Source organism: Protopterus annectens, chromosome 1.part0 (assembly GCF_019279795.1).
Source record: "Protopterus annectens isolate FY-2018-M chromosome 1.part0, PAN1.0, whole genome shotgun sequence".
NCBI classification, from domain to species: domain Eukaryota; kingdom Metazoa; phylum Chordata; order Ceratodontiformes; family Protopteridae; genus Protopterus; species Protopterus annectens.
Genome location: NC_056725.1, coordinates 1,659,915,909 through 1,659,942,595, shown reverse-complemented (window position 1 = coordinate 1,659,942,595; position 26,687 = coordinate 1,659,915,909). Strand labels below are relative to the sequence as shown.

Sequence of the window (26,687 nt, the reverse complement as noted above, 5' to 3'; positions counted from 1 at the left end):
AGACAAGCAAAGGCAACTGACTACTTACTTCAAACTGATGGCAACAAAAACCCAGCCTTCTGCAAGACAAATTGTGCAGGCTCTGGGCTTCATGGCATCCTGCATCCTACTGATTCCATATGCAAGATTGCATATGAGGAAACTTCAGTGGTACCTAAAAGGTTTATGGAGTCAACATTCTCACAGTCTGAAAACAATGATTCCTCTCATTCCCTGCCTGCAACAGGAGTTTCTATGGTGGGAAAAGGCATGTCACCAAACATGGGATGGCCCTTCACTCTACCCCCTGCCAGCAAAACCTTAACAACAGACACATCAGATTATGCCTGGGGGGCCCACATGGCAGGAAGATGCATTCAGGGCATATGGACACCAAAATAAATGCATCTACATATCAACCAGAAAGAGATGCTAGCTGTTCAAAATGCCCTAACAGCCTTCAAGGACTTACTTCATCCAGGACAACTACTGATAAAGATGGACAACACCACAGTCATGTGCTATATAAACAAGCAAGGGGGGCACACACTCATACCCCCTTTACATATTAGCCATGGCACTGTGGGACACAGGTTTGACCTACCAAATACATCTTCACGCTCAATTCCTGCCAGGAAAACAAAACACTCTGGCAGACAATTTAAGCAGAAACCTTATGGATCCTCACGAGTGGAAACTAAATCCACAAGTCTTCAGTATGATAACAGAGAAATGGGGGAGCCCAGACATAGATCTGTTTGCCTCTCCTCAAAATTATCAATTGAAAAGATTCTGCATAAGGACTTATCACAGGCAAGCATGGAAAGTGGACGCCCTATCCTTCAGTTAGAAAAACCTATGAGTTTACGCCTTTCCTCTTCTCCCCAAGGTCCTTTTAAAAGTCATACAAGAGAAACCAAAGATGATACTAATTGCCCCGGACTGGCCCCGCCAATACTGGTACCCAATCCTAAGGAACTTGTCTCAATACCCAGCTTGGACCTTGCCTCAAAGACCACAATTACTGTCCCAGCAAAACAGTCAGATCCTGCACAATCAACTACAGACTCTGAACGTGGCAGCATGGCTGATCATGTAGTCATACAAACAACACCTCTCAGTAAAGCTGTGATGGATGTCATTTTGGAAGCCAGAAGGCCTAGTACTAGAAAATCTTATGCTGACAAATGGAAGAGATTCTGTGCTTGTAATCAAGCACAAGGAACTGATACAGCAGAACCAAATATTCCTCAGATATTACAATACTTAACTGAGATGCTTGACAAAGGCCTATCTTTCTCATCAATTAAAATCCATGACTCTGCCATTTTGGCTCATTACAATACAGAGACACCAATCTTTTCTCATCCTTTACTAAAGCAGTATCTTAGAGGAGCCAAAAATGTAAGGCCTCCTAGAAGATCACCATTACCTGCATGGGACCTCAATTACGTGTTGGAAAAGCTCACTCTGCCTCCATTTCAACCAGCTGCTACTGCTGACATAAAGTTCTTATCATGGAAAACAGCTCTGGTACTAGCAATTACTTCAGCAAGAAGAGTTTCAGAGCTACAGGCCCTCATGGCTGTAGAGCCTTTTATCATATTTTACCCAGACAGGGTGTCTCTGAGGACAAATCCTACTTTTATGCCTAAGGTGGTATCCAGTGTGGCTCTTAACCAAATAATTCATCTGCCAACCTTTTACCTAAATCTGCAGAACAAGGGGGAGAGAATTCTGCATTCCTTGGACGTACACAGACAGCTAAGATTCTACTTGAGCAGGACTAAAGCTCTAAGAAAAACTGAGCAATTACTAGTAACATATGCTGCAGGATCAGAAGGCAAGGCTATTTCAAAACAGACAATTTCAAAGTGGATAAGCCACTGCATCCGTTTCTGCTACTTACACTATGGTAAACTTGTGTCCAAGGGCATTAGGTCTCATTCCTCCAGAGCTGCAGTTACGTCAGCAGCCTTTCTCAGGGGAGTACCAACCAAAGACATTCTAGAGGCTGCTACTTGGAGTTCTGTTCACACCTTTACAAAGCATTATCATTTGCCTCTCTACTCTAAATCCAGGGCAGGCTTTGCCACTGCAGTTCTGCAGGGCCTTATAGCTGCTCCTAATGCTGTTTAGCTCCAGCCTCCCAACCATAGCTTTGGGATTCTACCCAAATGTAATGACTGCAACAGTGAAACATGAAGAACATAGTACAGTTGTGTGCACTTACCATAAATGTAGATGTTCGAGTGTATTCACTGTTGCAGTCCAGGTTACCCTCCCACCATCCCCCTGTCATTCTGGAGTTTATCTTTCCTTCTCTATCTTCTACAACCTATGTGGTGTATTTGCTTGTAGATGAAGGTAAAGTTTATATTGATGCATGTATATATATATTTATATATTTTTGCTACCTTTTTGGGGGCACCTGACATTGGGGGCAAGAAAAACTAAAGAAAATGGCGTTGGCTGCATGTTTTATACCCCTGACGACCTGACGTCATGGAAGAGGAGACAGCAACCAATGCAGGACCCAAGACTTTGGAATTCAGGCCGACTGAGGGCAACCTGCCAGCAGATTACCCAAATGTAATGACTGCAACAGTGAATACACTTGAACATCTACATTTATGGTAAGTGTACACAACTGTACTTTCCCTCTACTCCTGCATTTAGTTAAAGGCAGTCACCACAAGTTACCACACAGAGTGGACTTTTTGACACAAGACAAAGGGGACCCTCATTAATCTCCACTTGTCGACTCTTCAATTGACCCTGTGGTTGACAGCATACTAATCTATTTCAGATGCCTCTTCACTGATGATGTGCTTACAGTCCTGCAGGAGGCCAGGAAACCAAATACCAGAAAGTCTTACTTAGCAAAATGGAAAATATTTTCAATCTGGTGTCTGAAACAAAATCAGGACCCATTAACAGTATTAATTCCCCTGGTTTTAACTTATTTGTGTGAACACTGATTTGCCTTAATCTTCAGTCAAACCTCATGTCGGCCATATCTGCCTATCTGCCTCTATCTACCCCCTTAGCTAGCAGATTTGAGGCAAAACTATTTCTAAAAGGCATCGTAAACATTAGACCTCCCAGGAAACCGGTTCCACCTCCCTGGGACCTTAACTTTGTTTTGGAAAAGCTGACGCTCCCACCATTTAAGCCAGCTTCCTCAGCTCCTCTTCAGTACTGTTCCTGGAAAACTGTGTTACTCTTGACCTTAATTTCAGCCAGACAGTGTCTGAGCTACAGGGCCTTATGGTATCCCCACCCATTCTGGTCTCCCACAAAGACAGGGTCTCCCTGCACACAAGCCCCTCATTTATGCCTAAGGTAGTCAATGACCTATCTCTAAATCAGTCCATACACTTAAATACCTTTTTCCCTTCTCTCCAGAACTCCATTGAGAGGGTAGTCCATACCTTAAATCTCCATAAGCAACTTAGATTTTACTTATACAAGACTAAAGCTGTTAGAAAGTCAGCTTTTTTGTTTTTTAACACCCAGGGCCCTGGGGTGGGTTGTGTCCAAGCAGACTGTTTCCTCCTGGATTTCCAAGACTATTTTCTTCTGCTACACTCACCATGGTAAGATTCTCCATTCCCCTGTTAGGGCTCATTCCACCAGGGCTATTGCCTCATCTGGGGCCTTTTTCAAGGGATTGAACACTAATTCAATTCTTGAAGCAGCTACATGGACCTCAGTCCATATCTTCACCAAACACTATAAATTAGATGTAGTTTCTAAATCTAGAGCAGAGTTTGCCAGAGCCATACTGCAGGGCTTCCTGGAAAGCTCCTCAGCTACTCCCTCTTCCCTTACTTCATGAAGTTTGGTTATTCTCCCTCATGATGTTAAGTTGTCTCTCTCACCTTCATTCTTGCTGGATGGGTTTGGAGCCGATCCTCGGCTCCGACTCGGCCTCTTTCTAAAGCTCGAGAGCTATTTACCGGCTCGAGGCCTCCCCTTATCCCACAATGCTAGGCGTCAGATATCCAGATCTCGTTTGCCGCTTCAGCTACGAGCTTGCGTTTTTACCGGCTCCAGGTCGTATAATTCTTTTTATAACCTTTCATAGTCAGGGTTGTTGTCACTAATTTAGATTTTCTTTTCTATTAGAGTTGTTAAATTGTAATCCCTTTAGACCCACGTATAACCCCCTTTTTTTCTGTTGATTACAGAGTTTTATTCCCTTCCTCCCATCCCCTCCCCATCCCCCTTTGGGGTAGTGGTTAGGCCTATCTCTGTATAGTGTGCTTTTGATATATATATATATATATATATATATATATATATATATATATATATATATATATAGTTTTTGGTTAATTATAACTGCTATAGTTGTAGAAGTTGTATTGTCTGTTCTAGTGCGTGTTTGTCTGTGTTTAGTGTTTAAGCACTATTTTAAATTCCCTTGGTATCTTTTCTACCATGTCCAAAGATACCAAGGTTTCAGGTTTCAAGAAGTGTGACTCGTGCTGTCAGAAGATGTCTCTGACAGACGGTCACACTTCTTGTGTTTATTGTTTGGGCCCCCTACACCTGCAGGACTCTTGTTCGGTTTGTCATGCTTTCAGTCTGAGAGTCCTGCAGGAACGTAGGAATAAACTAATTTTGAGAGGCTTGTTAAAGCCTGAAGGATCCCCGACTAAGCCTTCATCAGGGAAATCCTTAAAGCCTGCCAAACCGTCGGCTCCCTGTTCGGAGCCAACGCCGAGCGGAGCTTCTACTTCTTTGTCGGTTGCGGCTGGAACCGACACTTTGAGACCTCAGTCGGCCCTGACTTTGCCATCGGAGCCGTCTCTGAGCCGGAAGCGTTCGAGTTTCTTCAACTATTCCTCCTCCTCCGACTCTACTACCGTGTTCAGAGCCGGAGCTTGTTGGGGCTCGAATTGTCGGAATGTTGGAGCCGATACCCCACCCTTCGGCTCCTTCGTCGGCTCCGATCTCTTCATTGGTTCCATCCTTGGAGGGATCCGGGCGCCGAGACTTCCTCATCAGCTCCAAGGGGGTGAGTGGCATCAGACCCTTGTCCGACCCCATTCTCCCTCTCGGGGCCTCGGCGCAGGTAAGCTCGGCCCCGACATTGGCCTCGGAGCCGTCCGTCTCGGTGCTGGGAGGAGTTCATGTCTCTTCGGAATGGGAGCCCTCTTTTCTGCCTGATAGGGGCGCCTTTGAGGTCATGAGGAGCATGCTGACTCCTGGGTCGGCTCCGCATTCGACCCCTTCGACTCCTCCCCCTATGGTGCCTGTGTCGATCTCTGTTCATCCTCCTGACCCCAAGCGTGGAGAACAAGTGCTCCAGGTAGCCCCATTGGGTGCATCTTCCTCTTCCGAGGCCTCCCCTGATCATTCGGAGGAGCCCCCTCAGAAGAGAAAATGTAAGAGAAAGCATGTTGACTCCCCCGAGTCAGTCACCTCTGACACTGACTTGGAGGATTCGGAAGGGTCCCCAAGGTCCTCCTCTGAGGATGTCTCTTTTTCAGACATCCTTGAGATCCTTAAGCAGAGGGGGAACTGGACTGCCCTCAACCCTTCCGAAGATGAGTCGGTGTATCTGGACGCATTTGGTTCTCGTCCTTCCACCTCCTGGGTGTCTCCGCCTTTTGACCCACTCATGGAAGTAGTGGCTCAGAAGGCATGGACGGCCCCTGACACAGTGGAACCAACTCCCCGCAGGCCCACAAAATTCATCACAGCCCCGTCCGACAAACAGTTTCTCACTAAGGGTGTCCCTGTTGATGCCATGGTGGTTGCAGCAGCCACTAAGGAGGAGTTGGCTGACCCTTCAGTGCCTGTCCATCCATCTAATAAAGAATCTAGGACAATGGACAGGTACGGGAAGTGGATGTTTTCTTCATCGACCTTTTCCATGCGGTCACTGAACTATCTGTGCCATTTCACCCGCCTTCAAAGAGATCTCCTTAAGGAACTGGGTGATACCCTTCAGGATCCATCTGCTGCAGGGTCTCAGGAAAAGATTAACTCCCAGCTGGTGATCTTAATTCTATAGTCAACTCCTCCATGCGGCTCATTTATTATGCAGCCGATGGGGTGAGTAGAGCCGCAGGCACAGGCGTGGCTTTGAGAAGACATGCCTGGATGCGGTTATGTAACTTTGCTGACCCCTTTAAGGCATCCTTCACCAATACCCCCTTTGATGGTTTGGCTTTGTTCGGACCACAGGTGAAGGATACCCTTACCAGGTGTGAGCAGGAAGGCAAGACTCTCTCTGCTGTGGGAGTCCGTTTTTCTACTCCTTCTAGACCATACCGTAAAGGTCAGAAGGGTGGAAAAATGTGGTTTCGCAAACCCCAAGGAGTCGTGCCTGACACACATGGAGAGTTTCCCCTCCAGGGGCAGAGGAGGGAACAACAACAGACGCCACCCAAGGGACATAAGGAGTCCACAGAATCAGGGTAGCAGGGAAACCTTTTCCGACAAACCCTTTCAGCACCCCTGAGGGGCTGCCCGACTGTCCACTCTCAGAGGCAGTCAGGGGAAGATTATCACTGTACCCAGAAGCCTGGCGACTCCTCACACAAGACAAATGGGTACAGGCTATCATATCCGAGGGTTACAAAATCCCCTTTGTCCACACCCCCATTCAAACAAACAGATCCCTTCCAGATGTTCCACCCGGTCTAAGGGAACAAGCAGTACTAGAAATCTCAAAACTGCTAAGAAAAAGAGTCATCCAGCCAGTCCCAGCAGGCCAGCAAGGATCCGGGATTTACTCCAAGTTCTTTTTGGTACCAAAGAAGACAGGGGACTGGAGACCCATTTTGGATCTCAGTAGATTAAACAAATCTGTTCAAAGAACGAAGTTCCGGATGGTCACGCTTCAGTCCATTCTACCCTTTTTGGGTCCAGACATTTGGATGTGCTCCATAGACCTTCAGGATGCGTACTACCATATCAAAATGAACAGATGCTCCAGGAGGTTTCTCCGCTTCTGGCTGGGAACCAGTCACTATCAATTCAGAGCCCTGCCCTTTGGTCTCACCACAGCCCCCAGGGTGTTCACCAAATGCATGGCAGTGGTTACGGCTCACCTGAGACGGAGAGGATTCCAGGTATTTCCATATCTAGACGACTGGCTCCTAACTGCTTCCACCAGGCATCAACTAATCCGAGCCAGGGATTATACCATCCAAACTTGCTCAGAGCTAGGTATCTCTATAAACTTTGAAAAGTCTGCATTGTCGCCTTGTCAATCTATAACCTTTATATGCGCCATATTAAACATAAAAGAACTGTCGGCAAAACTCCCATTAGAAAGAGTATTAGACATTCACCGACATGTTCAAATGTTGCTACAATGCAAGAGAATTCAGGCCAGATTTGTATTGAAAACCTTGGGTCTCATGGCAGCAGCTATCACATTACTTCCCCTGGCTCGTTTTCACATGCAAATTCTTCAGTGGATGCTCTTTACCCAATGGTCCTTTCAACAGCTTCCGATGTCTCACAACATAATAATTACTCAATCATGCAAAGACCACCTTTCTTGGTGGATGGTATCCCCTCAAGTTTTTCAGGACAGACCATTTGTACTTCCTCCTCTGGTTGCCACGGTGACAACGGATGCCTCCCTGATCAGGTGGGGGGGGGGCATTTTCAGGGCAGGACTGTCCAGGGCACTTGGCAACCCCTAGAGTACCATCTGCACATAACCGTCTTGGAGATGAGAGCAGTACTTTTAGCATTGCAAGCTCTTCAGGACTCTCTACCTACCGGGACTATTGCAGTTCACACGGACAATATGTCGGTAGTGTGGTACATCAACAAGCAGGGCGGAACCAGGTCCTATCCCTTATGTCGAGAAGCACTCAGACTTTGGCAGTGGGCGATCTCCTCTCAATGGTTTCTGATAGCAACGCACATCCCCGGGAAGTCCAACGTCATAGCGGACAGGCTAAGTGGAGCAATCCTTATGCCTCACGAGTGGTCTCTCAATCAGTTAGTAGCGGACAAAATTTTCCGCAGATGGGGTCAACCTTGCTGCGACCTTATTCCAACCCCTCTCAACAGCAAGTGCAGCGACTTCTTCACTCTCTTCCCCCTCCCAGGCCATTCCCCCAGAGACGCTTTAGTTCACGAATGGCCCCGGGGTCTGCTCTATGCATTCCCTCCTTTTCCCTTAATTCCAAAACTGATTCAGAAAGCGACCGCTTTGGGATCCAGGATGATCCTCATTGCTCCTTACTGGCCTCGACAAATTTGGTCCCCATTCCTGCATCATCACCTGCTGGAGCAGCCCTGGAATCTGGACCCAGTGCCAGACCTCTTGATCCATCAGTCGGGCGGGCTGCACCAATCCCTTCACTCTCTCAACCTCACAGCTTGGTTGCTCCACTTCCAACCTTAGCCAGGCCTCCACATATTTCTCAGACAGTGCGCAAAATCATACTTTCTTTGCACAAACCTTCTACTAGAAAAACTTATGCTAGTAAGTGGAAACGTTTTTCTTTCTGAGCAGAGGCTAGAAAGATAGACCCCTTTACAGCCCCTGTCCATAATGTTTTAGATTTTTTTGGCGGAACTTTTTCGAGCAGGTTCCTCAGCTGCCACCATTAGGGTCCAATTGGCTGCTATCGCAAATTTTCACGTTAGCCTATCAGAGTCCAGTATCATGTCCCATAAACTCTGTAAGGCCTTTCTTAAAGGAAATATCTTACTTAGACCCCCGGTTAAAGATCCCCCCCCTCCGTGGGATTTGAACTTGATATTAACTTCATTGATTCTCCCTCCTTTTGAACCTGCAGCTTCTTGTTCCTTAAAGTTACTCTCCTGGAAGACTCTCTTCTTAGTAGCCATCACCTTGGCCAGAAGAGTATTGGAACTTCAAGCCCTTTGTGTTCATCCTCCATATCTTATTTTTCACAAAGATAGAGTTTCACTCAGGACTAATCCTTCCTTTTTGCCCAAAATACCCTCAGAGACAAATCTCAATCAGGCTATTGATCTTCCTGTCTTTTTCCTAATTATTCAAACAGAGCTGAACAAAAGTTACACTATTTGGACGTTCACAGGCAGTTACGTTTTTATTTGGATAGGACCAAACAGTCAAGAAAATCAGATCAACTCTTCCTGTCCTATGCTGAGGGGAAGCAGGGCCTGCCAGTTTCTAAGATAACCTTGTCCAGGTGGCTGGCCTCTATTATTACCTTGATCTACCAACTGAGACATAAAGAACTTCCTTCAAAACCAAAAGCTCATTCAACCAGAGCATTGGCTATGTCAGTAGCTTTTCAGGCTAGACTTCCAATGGAATCTATTTGTGCTGCAGCAACATGGGCCACTCCTCATACCTTCATTTCACATTACAAGTTGGATATGGCCTCCTGGAGTCGAGCTGTTTTTGGTTCTACTGTGCTCAAAAGTCTGTTTCGATGAGCCACCCATCCTTAAGCAGGGCTAAGGTGCTAGGGACGCTGTCCCATCCAGCAAGAATGAAGGCGAGATAGACAACTTAACATTAAGAAGTTATGTACCTACCATAACGTTCTATGTTAGTTGTCTTCATCTTGCCTTCTTTTTGCGTCCCACCCTCCATCCCCCTAGCCTGGTTAGGACCGAGAAGAATCCCTTTTGAGGCCTTCTTCCTACGGTTGATCTTGTTTTTAGGTTATGTCCACCTCTGTTTGTAGCGCTGTAGGTAAACCTTTGGTGGGAACTAGTGTGTTTTTTTCCATGGTGTTACCTTTCCAAACGAGATCTGGATATCTGACGCCTAGCATTGTGAGATAAGGGAAGGCCCCGAGCCGGTAAATAGCTCTCGAGCTTTAGAAAGAGGCCGAGTCGGAGCCAAGGATCGGCTCCGAACCCATCCAGCAAGAAAGAAGGTGAGATGAAGACAACTAACATGGAACGTTATGGTAGGTACATAACTTCTTATTATGATTACTGCAACAGATGAATAGAAGGACATAGAATAATTGTGTAAAATCTTACCATAACGATAGATGTCCTTCTCTTGTCTGTTGCAGTATTCCTATCCCTCCCTCCTTCCACCTGGCCTTGCTTCTTCTTATATAATTCTTACCCTACTTTCTCAGGCTGGCATTTCTCCTGGGGCAGTCAGTTCTGAGGATGGTGCGTGCATACGTCACTTTTATAGCTGACGTCCGATTGCAGCCTATCACTCACCATACAGCAGTAAAAAAACTTTTGCACACTGGCCGACGTTGGGTTGCCTATGCCGGGCAACTCCCCCATGTTATGAATACTGCAACAGAGAAGAGAAGGACATCTATCGTTATGGTCATAAGATTTTGCACAACTATTCTTTCACCCTTCTTTTGGAAATGGCCAGGGGGTATTCACCACAAACTTCCTCATAGAATTGATCTATTCACACAGAATTGGGGGTGTTTGATACATCCTGACTCCTGACAACTTCAGCTAACTGCCTGGATGATAGGGTCTTAATTCTGTTTAGGCACCTGTTTACTCAAGATGTGAAGCAGGTACTAATGGAGGCCAACAACATAACCAGCACCCATTCAGGGCTAGTTGTTCTGTGGTTCTAAGATATTTGTGTGAGTTACTCTCCTCCATCAAGGTTCATTTATTAGCTATTTCAGCACTTTTTTGGATCCTCCTTTTTCAATGTATCCTCATGTCAAAATGGTTTTGAAAGGCGTTTTGTTAACAGACCTCCAAGAAAACCTGTGGCTTCTCCTTGGGATCTTAATTTTGTGTTAGAGAAGCTAACAGTTGCTCTGTTTGAACCAGCTAATCTAGCTGTCTTGAGGTTCTTAACATGAAAAACAGTTTTACTGATTGCTGTAGCCTCTGCAAGAATAGTTTCTGAGTTGCAAGCCTTATGGTGAGTCACCCTGACTCATTTTCCAGAGAGAAGTTTCTTTGAGAACCAAATCCTTCTTTTATCCCTAAAGTGGTATCCAAATTTAGTTTAAGCTGAACTCTCCATCTCCTTGTTCTCTTTCCTGATCCCAGAAAGGCAGGAGAAAGGATACTCCATACCTTGGATGTCCACAGACAACTCAGGTACTATCTTGACAGAACTAAATCTTTCAGAACTTAAAATCATTTGTTCTTTTCTTGTGAAGGTAAGAAGAAGGGGAAACCTGTGTCAAAACATGGACCCTTCCTCTTCCACCTCCCAATTATAGTAAGCTTTGGTAATTTACCCATATAGCTAAGGCTATTGCAGCAGTGATCAATATGATGAACATAGTACAGTTGTTTAAGTAAACTTACCATAACAGTCTATGTTTGAGTGATCACTGCTGCAGTAGCTGCTCCCTCCCTTCATCCCTCTGTTTTTTTTTTGTGTTTTGTGTGTGTGTGTGTGTGTGTGTGTGTGTGTGTGTGTGTGTGTGTGTGTGTTATTTATGCCAATGTGTGAATATTTAATGTTAAGTTGTCTATCTCGCCTTCATTCTTGCTGGATGGGTTCGGAGCCGACCTCGGCTCCGACTCGGCCACTCTAAAAGCTCGAGAGTTGGTTCCACCGGCTCGAGGCTCCCCTTATATCCCACAATGCTAGGCGAGAGTTACCTCAGATCTCGTTTGCCGCTACAGCTTCGAGGTTTTTTTCTACCGGTTCTTGGTGAGTACTATTTCTTGTTGAAATTAGTCTTTAAAAACCCCTTTAATTTAATATATTTACTTAGTTTAGTGTAGTTTAGAAAACTTTTATTCCCTTCCAAAAATTTCCGTTTTTTCCTCAAGAACCTTAGGTTCTTCCCTTGGGCCTATAGGCCTTTCCTTCCCTAGTGGAGTGTGTGTGCATTATTTTATTTTAAAATTCTAGTACTGCTTTTATTATAATTTAACTTGACAGGGTGTAACTAGTGTGTTTGTGTGCGTGTTTGTGTACACCTGTTCAAATAAAATGTCTAAAGAAGCAAAGGTCTCGATTCAAGAAGTGTGATGCGTGCTGTCAGAAAATGTCTCTGACAGACGCTCACACTTCTTGTGTCTATTGTCTGGGGCCTTTGCACCTGCAGGACTCCTGTGCTGTGTGCCATGGCTTCAGCCCCAGGGTCCTGCAGGAAAGAAAGAATAAATTGATTCTCAGAGGCTTACTCAAGCCAGAGGATTCCCTGTCTGTTTCAACAGGGAAGCCCTCTAAGGCATCTAGGTCTTCGGCTCCGCAACTGAGCCGAGACCTAAGGTTTCAACCTTTGCCTTCATCGGCTCGGCTGGAGCCGATAAGTCTCAGTCCACAGTTTCTGTGGCTCGGCCCGGCGGAGCCGAGGTAGAAGTTCCGTGTCGGCTCCGACCAGACCTTCGGAGCCGACAACTAGGAAGAGGTCCAGGTCACCATCTCTTGGCTCCGTTCATTCGGCTCCAGGATCTCCCTGCTGTCTGAACGGAGCCAAAGATCTCACTCCTCTAGGTCATCGAGGCTGTCGGATAATGACCTTCAGAGGGTAGTGAGTCGACTACTTAAGTCCGAGGCACTGGCCCAGATGCTTCAGAGCCCGACTCATCAGTCGATGCCTGCCCGGTCCACCAACATATTCCTCCTTCGACTCTCTTGAGCTCGGAGCCGGGTCGGTCGGAACCGAGACTGTGATTGCGCCGGAGCCGATACAATTGTCTTCGGCTCCGTCCGGCTCCGCTTTCTTCCTTGGAAGAATCTCGGCGCCGGACTTCCCTCGTCGGCTCCGAGGGGTGAGTGGCATCGGACCCTTGTCCGACCCCCTCTCCCTCTCGGTGCCCGGCGCTGGTGAGTTCGGCTCCGACATCGCCTCGGAGCCATCACTGTCGGTGCCGAGGGGTTCTTAGTTTCTCGGAGCGGGGACCTCTGGCTCTGCCTGATAGGGGTGCATTCGAGGTCATGCGGAGTGTGTTAGAGCCTGGCTCTACTCCACAGTCGGCTCCGTCCGCCCCTCCCTCTATGGTGCCTCAGGCTAAGTCGACTCACTCCCTCATCCCGGACCGCAGAGAGCCAGCTCCTCAGGAGCCCCTGTGGGATTTCATCCTCTTCCGAGGCCTCTCCTGATTTGGCAGAAGAGCCCCCGAAGAGGAAGTGTAAGAGGAAACACATTGACTCACCTGAGTCCATCACGCCAGACACAGATTTGGATGATTCTGAGGGTTCCCCGTTCCCCTTCTGAAGATGTCTCATTTGCAGACATTCTGGAGATCCTGAAACAGAGGGAAATTGGCCAGCCCTCAACCCTTCGGAGGATAATCTGTGTATCTTGAGGCGTTGGCTCTCGTCCTTCCACCTCCTGGGTGTCCCCCCTTCGACCCCTCATGCAGGTGGTTGCTAAGAAGGCATGGACGGCTGCTGATTCAGTGGACCCCACTCCCAGGAGACCCTCTAAGTTCATAACAGCTCCAGCAGACAAACAATTTTTAACAAAAGGAGTTTCTGTGGATGCTATGGTGGTAGCTGCTGCCACTAAGAAGGAGCTAGCTGATCCTTCAGTACCTGTCCATCCACCTAACAAGGAATCTAGGTCCATGGATAGGTACGGGAAGCGGATGTTCTCGTCAGCGACATTTACCATGCGTTCGCTGAACTACCTGTGCCATTTTACTCGTCTTCAAAGGGACTTGATCAAGGAAGCGAGTGAAATGTTAAAGGATCCTACAGCTGCGGGTTTCCAAGATAAGATGAACACGCAGCTGGCTACCCTTAATTCCATAACCAACTCCTCCATGCCTCTTTCTTACGCGGCTGATGGAGCGAGCAGAGCCGCAGGGACAGGTGTGGCCTTACGTAGGCATGCCTGGATGCGGCTATGCAATTTTGTGGACCCCTTCAAGACGTCTTTCACGAACTCCCCTTTTGATGGATTATCTCTCTTTGGTCCTCAAGTGAAAGAAACCTTGACTAGGTGCGAGACTGATGGCAAGACCCTTTCTGCCATCGGAGTCCGTTTTTCTACTCCTTCCAGGCCTTACCCCAAAGGCCAGAAAGGTGGAAAGATGTGGTTCCGTAAACAATCTCAAGGGACTTCGCCTGACGCACAGAGTCGTTTTCCCACCAGAGGCAGAGGTGGGAATAACAATGGTAGACGTCGCCCTAGGGGCAGGGGGGGTCCGCAGAACCAGGGCAATCGGGAAGCCTTCCCTGACAAACCCTTTCAGCATCCCTGAGGTGTTGCCCGACTGCCCATCTTCGGAGGCAGTCGGGGGAAGATTGTCACTGTACCCAGAAGCCTGGCTATCCCTGACTCAAGACAAATGGGTACAGCCCATCATTTCAAGGCTATTCTATCCCCTTTCTTCGCTTTCCAAATCAGTCAAAAAATCCCTTCCAGATGTTCCACCGCTCAAAGGGATCTAGCAGTTTTGGAAATTTCAAAACTGCTTGCAAAAGAGCAATTCAGCCAGTTCCAGCAGACCAGCAAGGATCCGGAATCTACTCAAGGTTCTTTTTAGTTCCAAAGAAAACAGGGGACTGGAGACCAATTTTGGATCTCAGTGTCATGAACAAATCAGTCAAGAAAACAAGATTACGGATGGTCACGAAGCAATCCATCCTTCCCCTATTGGGCAAAGGAAACTGGATGTGCTCTATAGACCTTTGGGATGCGTACTATCACATAAAGATGAACAGACGCTCCAGAAGATTCCTCCGCTTCAGGCTGGGAACCAGTCATTTTCAGTTCAGGGCCCTGCCCTTTGGTCTCACCACTGCCCCGGTGTTTACCAAATGCATGGCAGTGGTAGCTTCTCACCTGAGACGACAAGGATTCCAGGTGTTTCCATATTTGGACGACTGGCTCCTCACAGCTCCCACCAAGCATCTCCTTCTGATGGCCAGAGATTACACTTTTCGCGTTTGTCAAAAGCTGGGTATTTCAATAAATTGCGAAAAGTCTGTTTTGTCGCCTTGTCGTACTATTACCTACATAGGCGTAAATCTAGATACAATAAACATGTCTGCAAGGCTAACACATCAGAGAATATCAGACATTCACAAATTGGTATCACTCCTTCTCAACAACAACAGAATCAAAGCCAGGTTAGTTCTAAAGGTGTTGGGAATTATGGCAGCGGCCATACCTCTGCTTCCATTAGCCAGATACCACATGCGGATCCTTCAGTGGATGCTTTTTACTCAATGGTCATACCAGGAACTTCCAATGTCTCACACCATTGTGATCACGCAAGCGTGCAAAAAGCATCTCATGTGGTGGATGTCTTCCCCCCAGCTCCTGTCGGGAAGACCCTTTGTTCCACCTCCTCCGGTTGCTACTCTGACAACGGATGCCTCCCTGATCGGGTGGGGGGGGCATTATCAGGGCAGGACAGTCCAGGGCACATGGCAACCAAATGAATGCCACTTGCACATAAATGTTCTGGAGATGAGAGCAGTGCTTTTAGCGTTGCAAGCCCTTCAAGACTCTCTTCCCTTGGGAACAATTGCAATCCAGACAGACAATATGTCTGTAGTGTGGTACATTAACAAACAAGGCGGAACCAGATCATACCCCTGTGTCGAGAAGCACTCAGACTGTGGCAATGGGCGATTTCTTCTCAGCGTTTCTGATAGCAACGCACATCCCGGAAGTCCAATCATATTGCGGACAAGTTGAGCAGAGCTATACTCATGCCTCACGAGTGGTCTCTGAAAGATTCTGTAGTGAGAGAAATTTTTCTCAAGTGGGGTCAGCCTTGCTGCGATCTTTTGCTACTCCCCAAAACAGCAAGTGCAGAGAATATTTCACTCTATTCCCTTTACCAGGCCAACCCAGCAGAGACGCTCTAGTCCAAGTTTGGCCCGGGGACTTCTGTATGCATTTCCTCCTTTCCCACTGATCTCTCAAGTAATACAGAAAGCTATCGCTCAGAAGGCCTCATTGATCCTCATTGCTCCTTACTGGCCTCGACAAGTGTGGTTCCCCTTTCTACATCGCTTTCTCTTGGAGCGACCGTGGAATCTGGACCTAGTTCCAGATCTTTTGATCCATCAGTCGGGTCAGTTTCATCGCTCCCTCCCCTCTCTGAACCTCACTGCTTGGTTCCTCCAGTTCCAACCTTAGCCAGGCTTCCTCAATTATCTCACTCTGTTAGAGATATATTGATAGCTTCCCATAAATCTTCCACTCGAAAGATTTATTTGAGTAAGTGGAAACGCTTCTCATATTGGGCTCAAGGAAAAGACATAGATCCTTTCACCGCTTGCATCCAACTAGTCCTTGATTTTCTAGCTGAACTCTTCCATGCAGGTTCATCTCCCTCTACACTTAAAGTTCAATTGGCAGCTATTTCTAACTTTCATGTGGGTATTTCTGAATCTGCCCTAATGTCCCACAAACTCTGCAAAGCCTTTTTGAAAGGAGTTTTTCTTCTCAGACCTCCTATAAGAAATCCTCCTTCTCCTTGGGACCTAAATTTAGTTCTTGCTTCTTTGATTCTTCCCCCTTTCGAACCTGCAGCTTCCTGTTCTTTAAAATTATTATCATGGAAAACTCTTTTTCTGGTAGCTATTACATCAGCTAGAAGAGTTTCAGAGCTTCAAGCACTCAGCTGTCGTCCTCCTTATCTTTTGTTTCATAAGGACAGAGTATCCTTACGAACTAACCCGTCCTTTTTGCCTAAAGTGGTCTCGACATCAAATCTGAATCAATCCATTGATCTACCAGTCTTTTTCCAGGATACTCCAATAGGTCTGAACAAAATTACACTGCCTGGATGTTCACCGTCAATTGAGGTACTACTTGGATAGAACTAAACAGTTCAGAAAATCTGATCAGCTGTTTGTCTCCTATGCGGAGAGCAGAAAGGGACTTTCAGTTTCAAAGGTATCATTATCCAGATGGCTAACATCATTGATTTCCCTTGTATATGAGATTAGACATCAAAGCTTGCCTGATAAACCTAAGGCTCATTCCACCAGAGCTTTGGCTACTTCTTTAGCTTTCCAAGACAGACTGCCTATTGACACCATTTGTGCAGCGGCTACTTGGGCTACTCCTCACACTTTCATTTCTCATTATAAGTTGGATTTAGCTTCTAGGCATAGAGCTAACTTTGGTTCCACTGTTCTCAGGAGTCTGTTCCGTTAGGCCACCCGGGACAAGGTGCTAGGGACGCGGTCCCATCCAGCAAGAATGAAGGCGAGATAGACAACTTAACATATAGAAGTTATGTTCTTACCATAACGTTCCATGTTAGTTGTCTTCTTCTCGCCTTCTTCTTGCGTCCCACCCTCCTTCCCCCTGGCCTGGACAGACCTAGAGGAGTTGTGATTGTGACCTCTCTTTCTACCACCTCTTTCTTAGACATATGCTATTATGCATATTTCCTGGTTCAGGCTGTAGGTCACCCTTCTTTCGTCCTGTTGTTAGAGGTGGATTCTTTTTTACAGTTATTCTGTTACTATTATAAGCTAGGGTTAGCTTACAAACGAGATCTGAGGTAACTCTTGCCTAGCATTGTGGGATATAAGGGGAGCCTCGAGCCGGTGGAACCAACTCTCGAGCTTTTAGAGTGGCCGAGTCGGAGCCGAGGTCGGCTCCGAACCCATCCAGCAAGAAGAAGGCAAGAAGAAGACAACTAACATGGAACGTTATGGTAAGAACATAACTTCTATTTTTTTGTTATTCCTAGTATTGTCTTTTCAGGGCTCAACATCCCTCTCTGTGTTGGTATGAACTCTCTAAAGGGCATTGCACCCAAACCTGTCCTTTTAGCTTGTCTTGTGCTGACTGATGGTTTGTACGCATGGAAGGTGCTCTGAAGCTTTAGAAGCTGGCTGGCTGTTGCATCCTTGGCAAGATATAACCCTTATTCAACAGTGATCCAAACTTCTACCGTTATGGGAAGTTTCTTACACAACTGTATTTTTGCTTGGATCTGTGTCATTGAGAGAGTACAACCCACACCACTTCAGCCTGATTAGCTTTTCTGGTGCTGGAGAAACTGGATGATGGGATGGGCTTGATAGGTTTATGTCAGCTTGTCATCCCTGTTGTATGCGGTCAGACAAGTGATACTGCTTGGTCTGATGTTGGTGGATGCTGGAGTCAAGACAACAGGTGGTGCTGGCCATTCCTGTCCCTAGACTGAGAATGGTTTTGCCTCCACTAACAACTTTTTGTAGCCTGACCACCAGGAGTGACACTGGTATGCAGAGAGGTAGGTCCAAACATCACAAGCAGCTGAAGCTGCTGTGAGCTGGAGTACTGGCTCTCAGATCCCTCCATTCCCATGCAGCTTGGTGCCAGTATGAGGTTTGAAATCCATGATTCAGTGGGGCATATAAATGTTTGACAACCTGCTTGTAATACAAGCAGAGACTGAGTGGAGCTGGGGACTTAAAAGCTATGCTGCCACAATGGACAACCAAGCAAAAATAAATAAATAAATGAAACTTACAGTTAAGGTCAGTTTCTCACACATCTGTACTTTTGTATATTTTTAAAATTTCATCTAGAATGTTACACTCAGGGAAATAATATCTTCTGTAAGTGAGCCCCTTTAACTATTGCAGAGCTAACTAACTAGTCAGATCTAGTGAAGTTTTGTTTATGTAAGCTAAATGTTTCTTGGTACATACATGACCTTATGCTTGCTGAATGTTTTTTGAAATGAGTGATTCAATGTTATATTTATTTATTTGAACACAATGACTGATAATTGTCTTCATTCTTGGAAGGAGATCTTGAGAAAGAGAAGCAACGTCTGCAGAGAATCTTAGCTATGGGAAAAGATGATCAGGAGCCCAAAGCAAAACAACAGACCATCGAAAAACAGAAAGAAGATGTTACAGAGACTGACAGGTTTGAAGAATGTATGTTTTGTAGAACGGGTGCAGTAGTTTTTTCAAGCTTTTAATGATTGCAGTTTGAGGAAAATTCCTGTTTTAAGCTGTTTGATTAGTTGCACCGCATGTATATTTAATTTATACTGTTTCTAAAAAAGTTATAGTTAAATGTGTACTCTTTATTTTAGATATTAGAACTGCAAAACCTAATATATGATAGAGCAAATATAACAGGACCCTCAATAAATGTAGTTTCTCACTTGATAGCTTTGCACTGTCTCTCAGCTGTTCTTTCAGAAGATGTAGGACTGGATTCCAAAGCAAGTTGCCCAGGCCCATTCAGAAGGTGTTGCACACTAAAGAAACTTGTAACCGATATATGTCCCAACTGTGTCTGATTTTGACTCAAATTTTATCTGTCCCTCTTAATCCGTCCTAAAACATGTGACTTTTGGAGAAAAGAAGGTTAATTACACAATAAATAATGACAATAATTAGTGTTACAGAGTCCTTTTGCATCAGAAAATGGGTCTTAATTCACATTCTCTTATTCTGTCATTGTCTCAAGTTAATAGTACTAATATTTTAAAAGTGCCACTGATTGTCCCTGATTATTTCGGAATTTGTCCCTGATTTTGTTGGCATTTGCCCCTTTTTAGTCGAGTGCTATGAATGTGGCTGCTTTTCCAAAAGCAGGCCTGAGATTGTCATCTAATAACGACAGAATCAAAAAACTCACCTGAAAGCAGAATACTTGGACCCCCAACCAGGCCTAAGGGTGGTGCTCAATGGTGAGTACTTTGATCGGGTGACCATGTGAGTTCAAATCCATCCTATAAAAGCTGCACGGAGGTGCAGTGTGGGCTCACCATCTGTAACGTGAAGGTGTAATGCCAGTCAGGTGGTAGGAAGGATCAGAATGTATTAAGATGGACAAGACCCTGGTAATGGAAACTTACTCTTGGGCCATGGAATGTCACATGAGCCAAAACTTGTGAGGGAGGTTGAAAAATAGTAGATGGATTTAGTTGGTTTTAGTTGTACTCGGAACAGTAGTTCTTGAGCCAGATGTTTCAAGCAGTTTGGTCTCGTGTCCCGGAGCTGACCTTCAGGAGAGGACCCTGGCAGGTGTGAGGATATTCACAAGCCCCTTCTGGGTGCTGTTCAGTTGGAGTTTGTAGCAGGAAACTAGAGGGTATTCTTAAAACAACTGCAGAAAGGAAAACTCTGCTGTTTGTGATATGCATCTAGCACATGTTTGGCTGTGATGCTCAGTAGGATATCGCCTATGGATTCTGTAGTTCTTTATTGAGACTTTAACACTTGTATAGGAAATAGTGGAGATACTCAGAGGATTGTGATCAGGAAGAACAGCTTGCTTAATTTGTCCTGGAATGGTGAATTGTTTTTGGACTCCCTCTCTAGTCATATATTGTCTGTAACAAACAATGTATTTGAATACAAGGATGTTTATAAATGTTCTGAGGACCAGAACATCATGGGCTAAAGCTAAGTGATTAATTTTACAGTCTTGTTATGACATGTGAGGCTATACATTCTGTACACTCCAGTCAGGAGAGGTGCTGAGCTGTCAACTGCTCAATTTTTGTCGAGATTGGTCATATGACTTAGGGTAATGACTAAACAGACCCAAGGAACTGAAATATGTAGTGATGTCCTAAAAATGCCAAACAAGTATTTCTGAGCATGATGAGTTCAACTTTTTCATTTAGAAGAGCTTCTGCCATATAACTAGGGAGGTCAGGAATTTGGAGTCTGAACAGACCCTATTCCAGATCTCAGTAGCTGAGTCAGTAACAAAGAGTTGTGGCTAAAAGGTGATAGATTCTTGTAATAGTGGTAACCTAATCACCTGCTGATGAAGACCAGAGGAAAGAAATATTTCAGGTTAAAGAAAGAAATCTTCCATGTGGTGTTAAGTTGATCTCTGGATCTGACTGATTGGTACTGACAAATCAGAAAAGCAATGACCTGCAGGACTCACCAAAGTGAGGGCCTAGATGTTGAAGGAGTTTTGAGAGGCCATGGAGAAATACTTTAAAATGGCCTCTAAGAGTTTCTGGAAAATCAGGGGAGGCAGATGGGATGTTGCCGAGGCTTTTCTCAACAAAAGTGGAGAAATGCTGCCCTCAACTGCAGACATTAAGAGATGGAAGGAGCACTTCAAGGAACTCCTGAATGTAATAACATATCTTCACCTCTGAGGAGGCAGTGCCAAAAGCAGGTGGTGGAATTGGAGCTATTTTGGTAGATGAGATCACATCTGTAGATTTTGATGAAATCTGACCAGAAATGCTGAGATGCTGGATAATGTAATATGCCTTTGTTAGGCAAACTGGGGTAGTGGTCCTCGTTTTAAGAAAAGGGTGATGAGAAGGTGTGTTCTAATCAGAGAGGTATTGCACTTCACAGCCTCCCTTTGAAAGCATGCACCATGGTGCTACAAAGGACATCAATCCAGTAGCTGAGCATTTGATTCAAGAAGAGCAATGCAGGTTCTGTCCATGGCATGAATCAGTGGATCAAATCTTTGTATTTGTACAGATATTGAGAAATGTATGGTAGTTTGCCAGTACTATCTACCTGTGCTTTTTGAGGTTTTTTTTTTGAGGGATCTGGAAAAGATGTATGACTATGTATCTGAAAATGCCTTCTGGATAAAACAGTACTGATCCTTTGGCCACTGCTGCATGCCATGTGTTTTTTTTGTTTGATGTGTGAGAGTTGTGTCCATTTTCTTGGTATTAAATAAAACACGTTCAAGGTGTATGTAGGATTCTGCCAAGGGCGCATCTTGTCTCTGACCCTGTTTGTGATTTTTCATGGAGAGGATATTTAGATGCAGCCAAGATTTGGATCACATTCAGTATGGGGATGTGGGGTCTGCATCTTTGTTGTCTGAAGAGAATATTGCCCTTTTAGCCTCAAGTAATTGTGATTGGCAGCATGCACTGAAGTAATTTGCTGCTGAGTTTGGTTGGGAAGAAAATCAACAGTTCCAAATCAAAAGTCATGTTCTGTCCCAGAAAAAAAGTGGACTTTTTCCTTGTGGTTGGGGGAGTAATCACTTCAGGTGGAAGAGTTTAAATATCTTACAGTCCTTTTCAAAAATTAAGGTAGAGGGGACTGGGAAATTGACTAACAGATGAGTATGGTGGCAGCAGTAGTGCACACTTTACACTGGACTGTAATGAAGTGAGAATTGAGTCATAGGAAAAGCCCTCAGTTTACTAGATTTTGTCCCCATCCTCGCCTATGGTCACGAGCTTTGTATAGTGCTAGAAAGGATGAGATCAGAGATGCAAGTGGAAGAAATAAAGTTCCTTCACAGGGTACCTAAGGTCAGTGTTTATGCCAGGGTGAGGAGGCTGTCAATTTGTGAAGATCTCAAAATGTAGCGGCTGCTCTTTTTTGATGAATTGTTTGAGGAGGTTGGGCATGTCCCATGGGAGGAAGATCATGAATGTCCAGCTAGGAGGACATGTTAGAGGAGGGATTATATCTCTTATCTTGCTGGAAATATGTGGGCTGCAATTCCAAAATATTTGCTCTCAGTGTAAGTGACCACTTACACTGAGAACAGGCTAAGTAGGTGTTTTGGAATCTAGTCCCTGTAGTACGCCTGTTTGTAGGTAGGCTTTACACCAAAGAAAGTCACTTATACTGAGAGCAGGTCTTACAGAATCAGGGCAGACTTACACTGAGACCAACTCTGTTGGATTCTGGCTCCTGGGGATCCCCCAGGATGACCTGAAGACTATGGCTGGTGCTGTGAAAGTCTGGTCTGTCCTGCCCAGCTTGCTACCACTTTGACCTTCCTCAAAACAATTCATTTAGAAAATGATTGTAAGAAAAAAATGGATATGCATCTTCTCTGGTTTCCAGTCTTGCCAATGTTATTTATTTTATTGAAATTAAGCATATGCTCAATTAACTTGGCTATTTTCATTTTTGTCCTTATATAGTTCAAAATGAGCAAGTTGTGATGCTTTGCATATGTGCTGTAGAACCGTGTCCTTTAAAGATAATTTTGTGAGGAAATATTGTTAGGCTTGTCATTATTCAAATGTATGCTGAAGATGTTTATATAAAGTATGTTTATAAAATGCATCTAAACTTCCTATAATACAGCAATTAGTGCATTGGTCATAACTGTTAAATCAGCCCTGTTTTTAGTTTATTGAATAGTGATTCAAATACATTTAAAACTGAGGTGAAAACAAAAATAATACTCAAATACGAAATGTAGTAAAAATTATAAATGAATGGTAGTTTATTATTTTGTAATTATATTCAGGCTATGCAATGGTGATTACTAGCAATTTCTATTTCGGAGAGCCAGCAGAGTGTAAACTATATTTAAATATATTTTATTATCTTGTGACTTAATTTTTCGTGTGATTTCCAGTGGGTAGCTGAAAACTAGATTCCAGGATTGTAAATGTAACCCCCCCCACATAACCCCCCCCCGTCTATATATATATATATATATATATATATATATATATATATATATATATATATATATATATATATATATATATATATATATATATAGAGCATGGGCACCCCCCCCCAGTAACACAGCTTCTTTGTAACTTTGTAGTAGGAAACCAAGTAATTATAAATGGATAACTCTGTTTTATATCAGGAAGTCAGACTATCTACTAACTTTTCAACCTCCCATTCCGCAAACCAGAAGGGTCCCATAGAACTAAGTTTAAACTGTAAAAAAAAGTGATTTTTAACAGGGTCATCATTCAAAGCATCTCCTTATTGAAATTACATTTCTTTGCTACCCCACTAACGTGGGTCAACCCACTCCATTCCACCTTCACTCCACTCCCCTATGCTACCCCCAAATCCCACCCAAACTACATCTGTACTTATACCTTCATAACTCCTCCCCACTTTCTCTAGCCATTCAGGATCACCAACTAATTACTCTTTCTAACAAATCACCTCCTTTCAGCGTCTCACAATATCTACCAAACCCTTACACACATACATCCAACCCATCCAAGTAATACTGTATCTTGCCCTAATCCTAACCCTAGACTCTTTTTCAGTTCCAGTCCTTCACATACATATTCACTAAACTAATAATGCCAGTAATATCATGTTTCACCAGATTTCTAATACTCCTCACGCATGCTACATTACTATCAGCACAAACTCCAACACATTATTCTTCCACAGCTACCTCCAAACCCACATATCTGTCTCACCCCAGCAGTTTCTCTAATATCTCCCCTCAAGTATTTCACGATACTGTAGTATACTACTCTACTTCTAAAATCCATACTACTCCCCGTACTAAACCACACTTTAAATCATTTACACCTATTGCTTCAAAAAATACACAAAACTGCTATTTTATCTCCATATTACAACAGTTTGGAGACATCCAGCCAAATCCTGGTCACTTCCATAATATACACTCTAGAACATATTCAAAAAGCCTAAATATAATAACACTAAACCTTAGAAGCCTACACAACAGAATATCCCCCTTCCATGCTTGGATTAACCAGTACAAACCTGACATCCTAGCCCTAACTGAAACATGGCTCAAGTCTCACTTAAAAGACTCAGAAATCATACCCCCCAACTATAGAGTAACTAGATAGAACCCATAAGAAAGGAGGAGGTGTAGCCCTACTGTACCCTGATACCTTTAATATCACTCCATTTACTAACAGCATTCTCACATTCACAAATGCAGAGATACTTATAGCCTTTCTAAATCTTAACAGCACCAAACATATCTGCTTCGTATTACTATATATTCCCCCAGGCCAGACTATACCCATACTCAAAGGCATACTATCTTGGATCTCACAAACAATTAACCATGAGACAACTACTTTAGGTGATGTCAGCATCAATTGGCTAACACTCTCATCTCAAAAATGCAACTAATAGTACTAACCTCTTTGGTTTTACTCAAATTATCAATTCTTCTACTCAATACAGTAAAAACTATACGCAGCAATCCACACTAGACTGGATTCTTGTATCCCATCTACTACAGGCACATTCCCAGTATCCTAAGTGATCATCTACCCACCTATGTCCTCAGAACCACCACTCACCTACTGAAGAAACACACTCTGAAAACTATCCTCAACCTAACTTTTCTCAAGACAAGTTTAATAAATTACTGATGCACACAAATTGGTCAATTCTGAAACATCTCTCTCTAGATGCAGCAATCCAATATTTTAACACTGTTTTTCTAAATATACTTAATGCCCTTGCTCCAATGCACACTAAGAGAATCAGAAACAATCTTGCTCTTTGGGTAGCCAAAACATGTAAAAATCTCATGAAAAAAGGGACATAGCATGGAGTCACTGGAAACAAAATAAAAAGTATGTAAATCTACAAGTAGTCAGGCAACTCTGCAACCAAGTAAAGAAACAAGTTAACAAAGAGAAACAGTTATATTACACCCACATCCAACATGAGTATAGATCTAACCCCAGAAACGTCTGGTCCTCCATCTCATCACTACTTAACCCTGGGACCAAAAAAGACCACTGTCCATGCCCTGATGCCCCACCTCTACAAATAGTTAATGACTTCAACACTCATTTTACACAATCTATAGCCTCACTAATCTCACATTCTCCCAACCCCAGTTCCTCTTCTTTCACAGCTACCATCAATCCTGCTCCTCTTCACCCCCTGACCAGCAACTCTATAATCCCCCAAATTTCCCTTCCCATAACTCAGCCAAATTCTCTCTTCAACCTGTCACTAAAAGTATCATAAAAATTATTAGGTAAACTTAAACCTTGCTCTGCCTCAGCAGATAACCTGCCATCAGAGCACCTTAAATTAACTGGTAATTTCATTGCATACCCTATCAGTATTCTTATCAACAGATCCATCTCTGAATCTAAAGTCTCCAACATCTGGAAAATGTCACATATTATTCCAGTCCACAAAGGGGGAAGCTCTACTGAGCTAACTAACTTTCAACCAATAGCCATCCTATCTCCCATCTCCAAAATATTGGAAAAATGCATTCACCAGCAACTTGTACAATTTTTACTACATAACAACTTACTTATCCATACCCAACATGGTTTCCATCCAGGCCAAAGCATCTCTACTGCCCTCCTATTCTTCACTGACATGGTAAATAGGGCTAGAGACACTGGTAACTTGGTATTAGCATTACCTCTTGACCTATCAAAAGCCTTCAACATGTTGTCACAAACCATACTCCTTCCTAAGCTCTCCAACCTAGGATTACTACCTGTTTTATTTATTTGTTTTATTTATTTGCCATTTGTTAACTGGGTTGGGCTAACTGGGCCAGAGGCCCATTTACAGTGGAGACCCGAGGAGAAAAGCTCCAGAGTATTTAAACATAAATAATTTCATACTAAAGTAGAATAATGTTATACATAATAGTTAGAGAGAAATGTTTCATCAAGGAGGTATGCAAAAACAAAAACTGGATTGAGCACCAACAAATACAGTTACAACAGAAAATACAATTTACAAGAAGTGGCATCATAGACAATGTGAAATAATATATTTACAGCTGATGTCTAGGTAAGAACAGCAATAGAGGTTAAATAGGTTGATGACCTCTGAGAGCATCTGTAAATATCAGGTAATATACTTTGGAACACATTACCCTCCCATATAACTCTAATGGAATCTTCAAAACTCTTTAAATCATCACTCAAGCTACATTACCAGAAAAACTTATCCTGTCTCTGCACAACACGCAGACCCCCTTAGCCTCCCTACCCCATGCTAAACTATCCTAAGTGACACTCACAATTTACCCCATTATATTCTTCTGCCCTTTACTGCCTGACTTTTCTCTCCTTATCCCTACCTCACGCTAAACTATCCTAAGTGACACTCACTTATCACCAGATTACATACCTCTGCCCATTACTGCTTGACTCTACTCTCTTTCTTGCTTCCAAACCTACTGAGA

General features: G+C 44.1%; 1 protein-coding gene across 4 annotated transcripts in view; it reads left to right on the top strand.

The window, feature by feature from the left end:
• CCHR1.PART0H22orf23 (chromosome chr1.part0 C22orf23 homolog) overlaps positions 1-26,687 on the top strand; it is an 842,373-nt gene that overhangs the window by 598,456 nt on the left and 217,230 nt on the right. For all 4 annotated transcript variants that reach the window (XM_044068324.1, XM_044068333.1, XM_044068309.1 and 1 more), the window contains one exon: positions 18,593-18,727. In XM_044068324.1, coding sequence (XP_043924259.1) covers positions 18,593-18,727 — 135 coding nt within the window. The remainder of the gene's footprint in view (positions 1-18,592; positions 18,728-26,687) is intronic.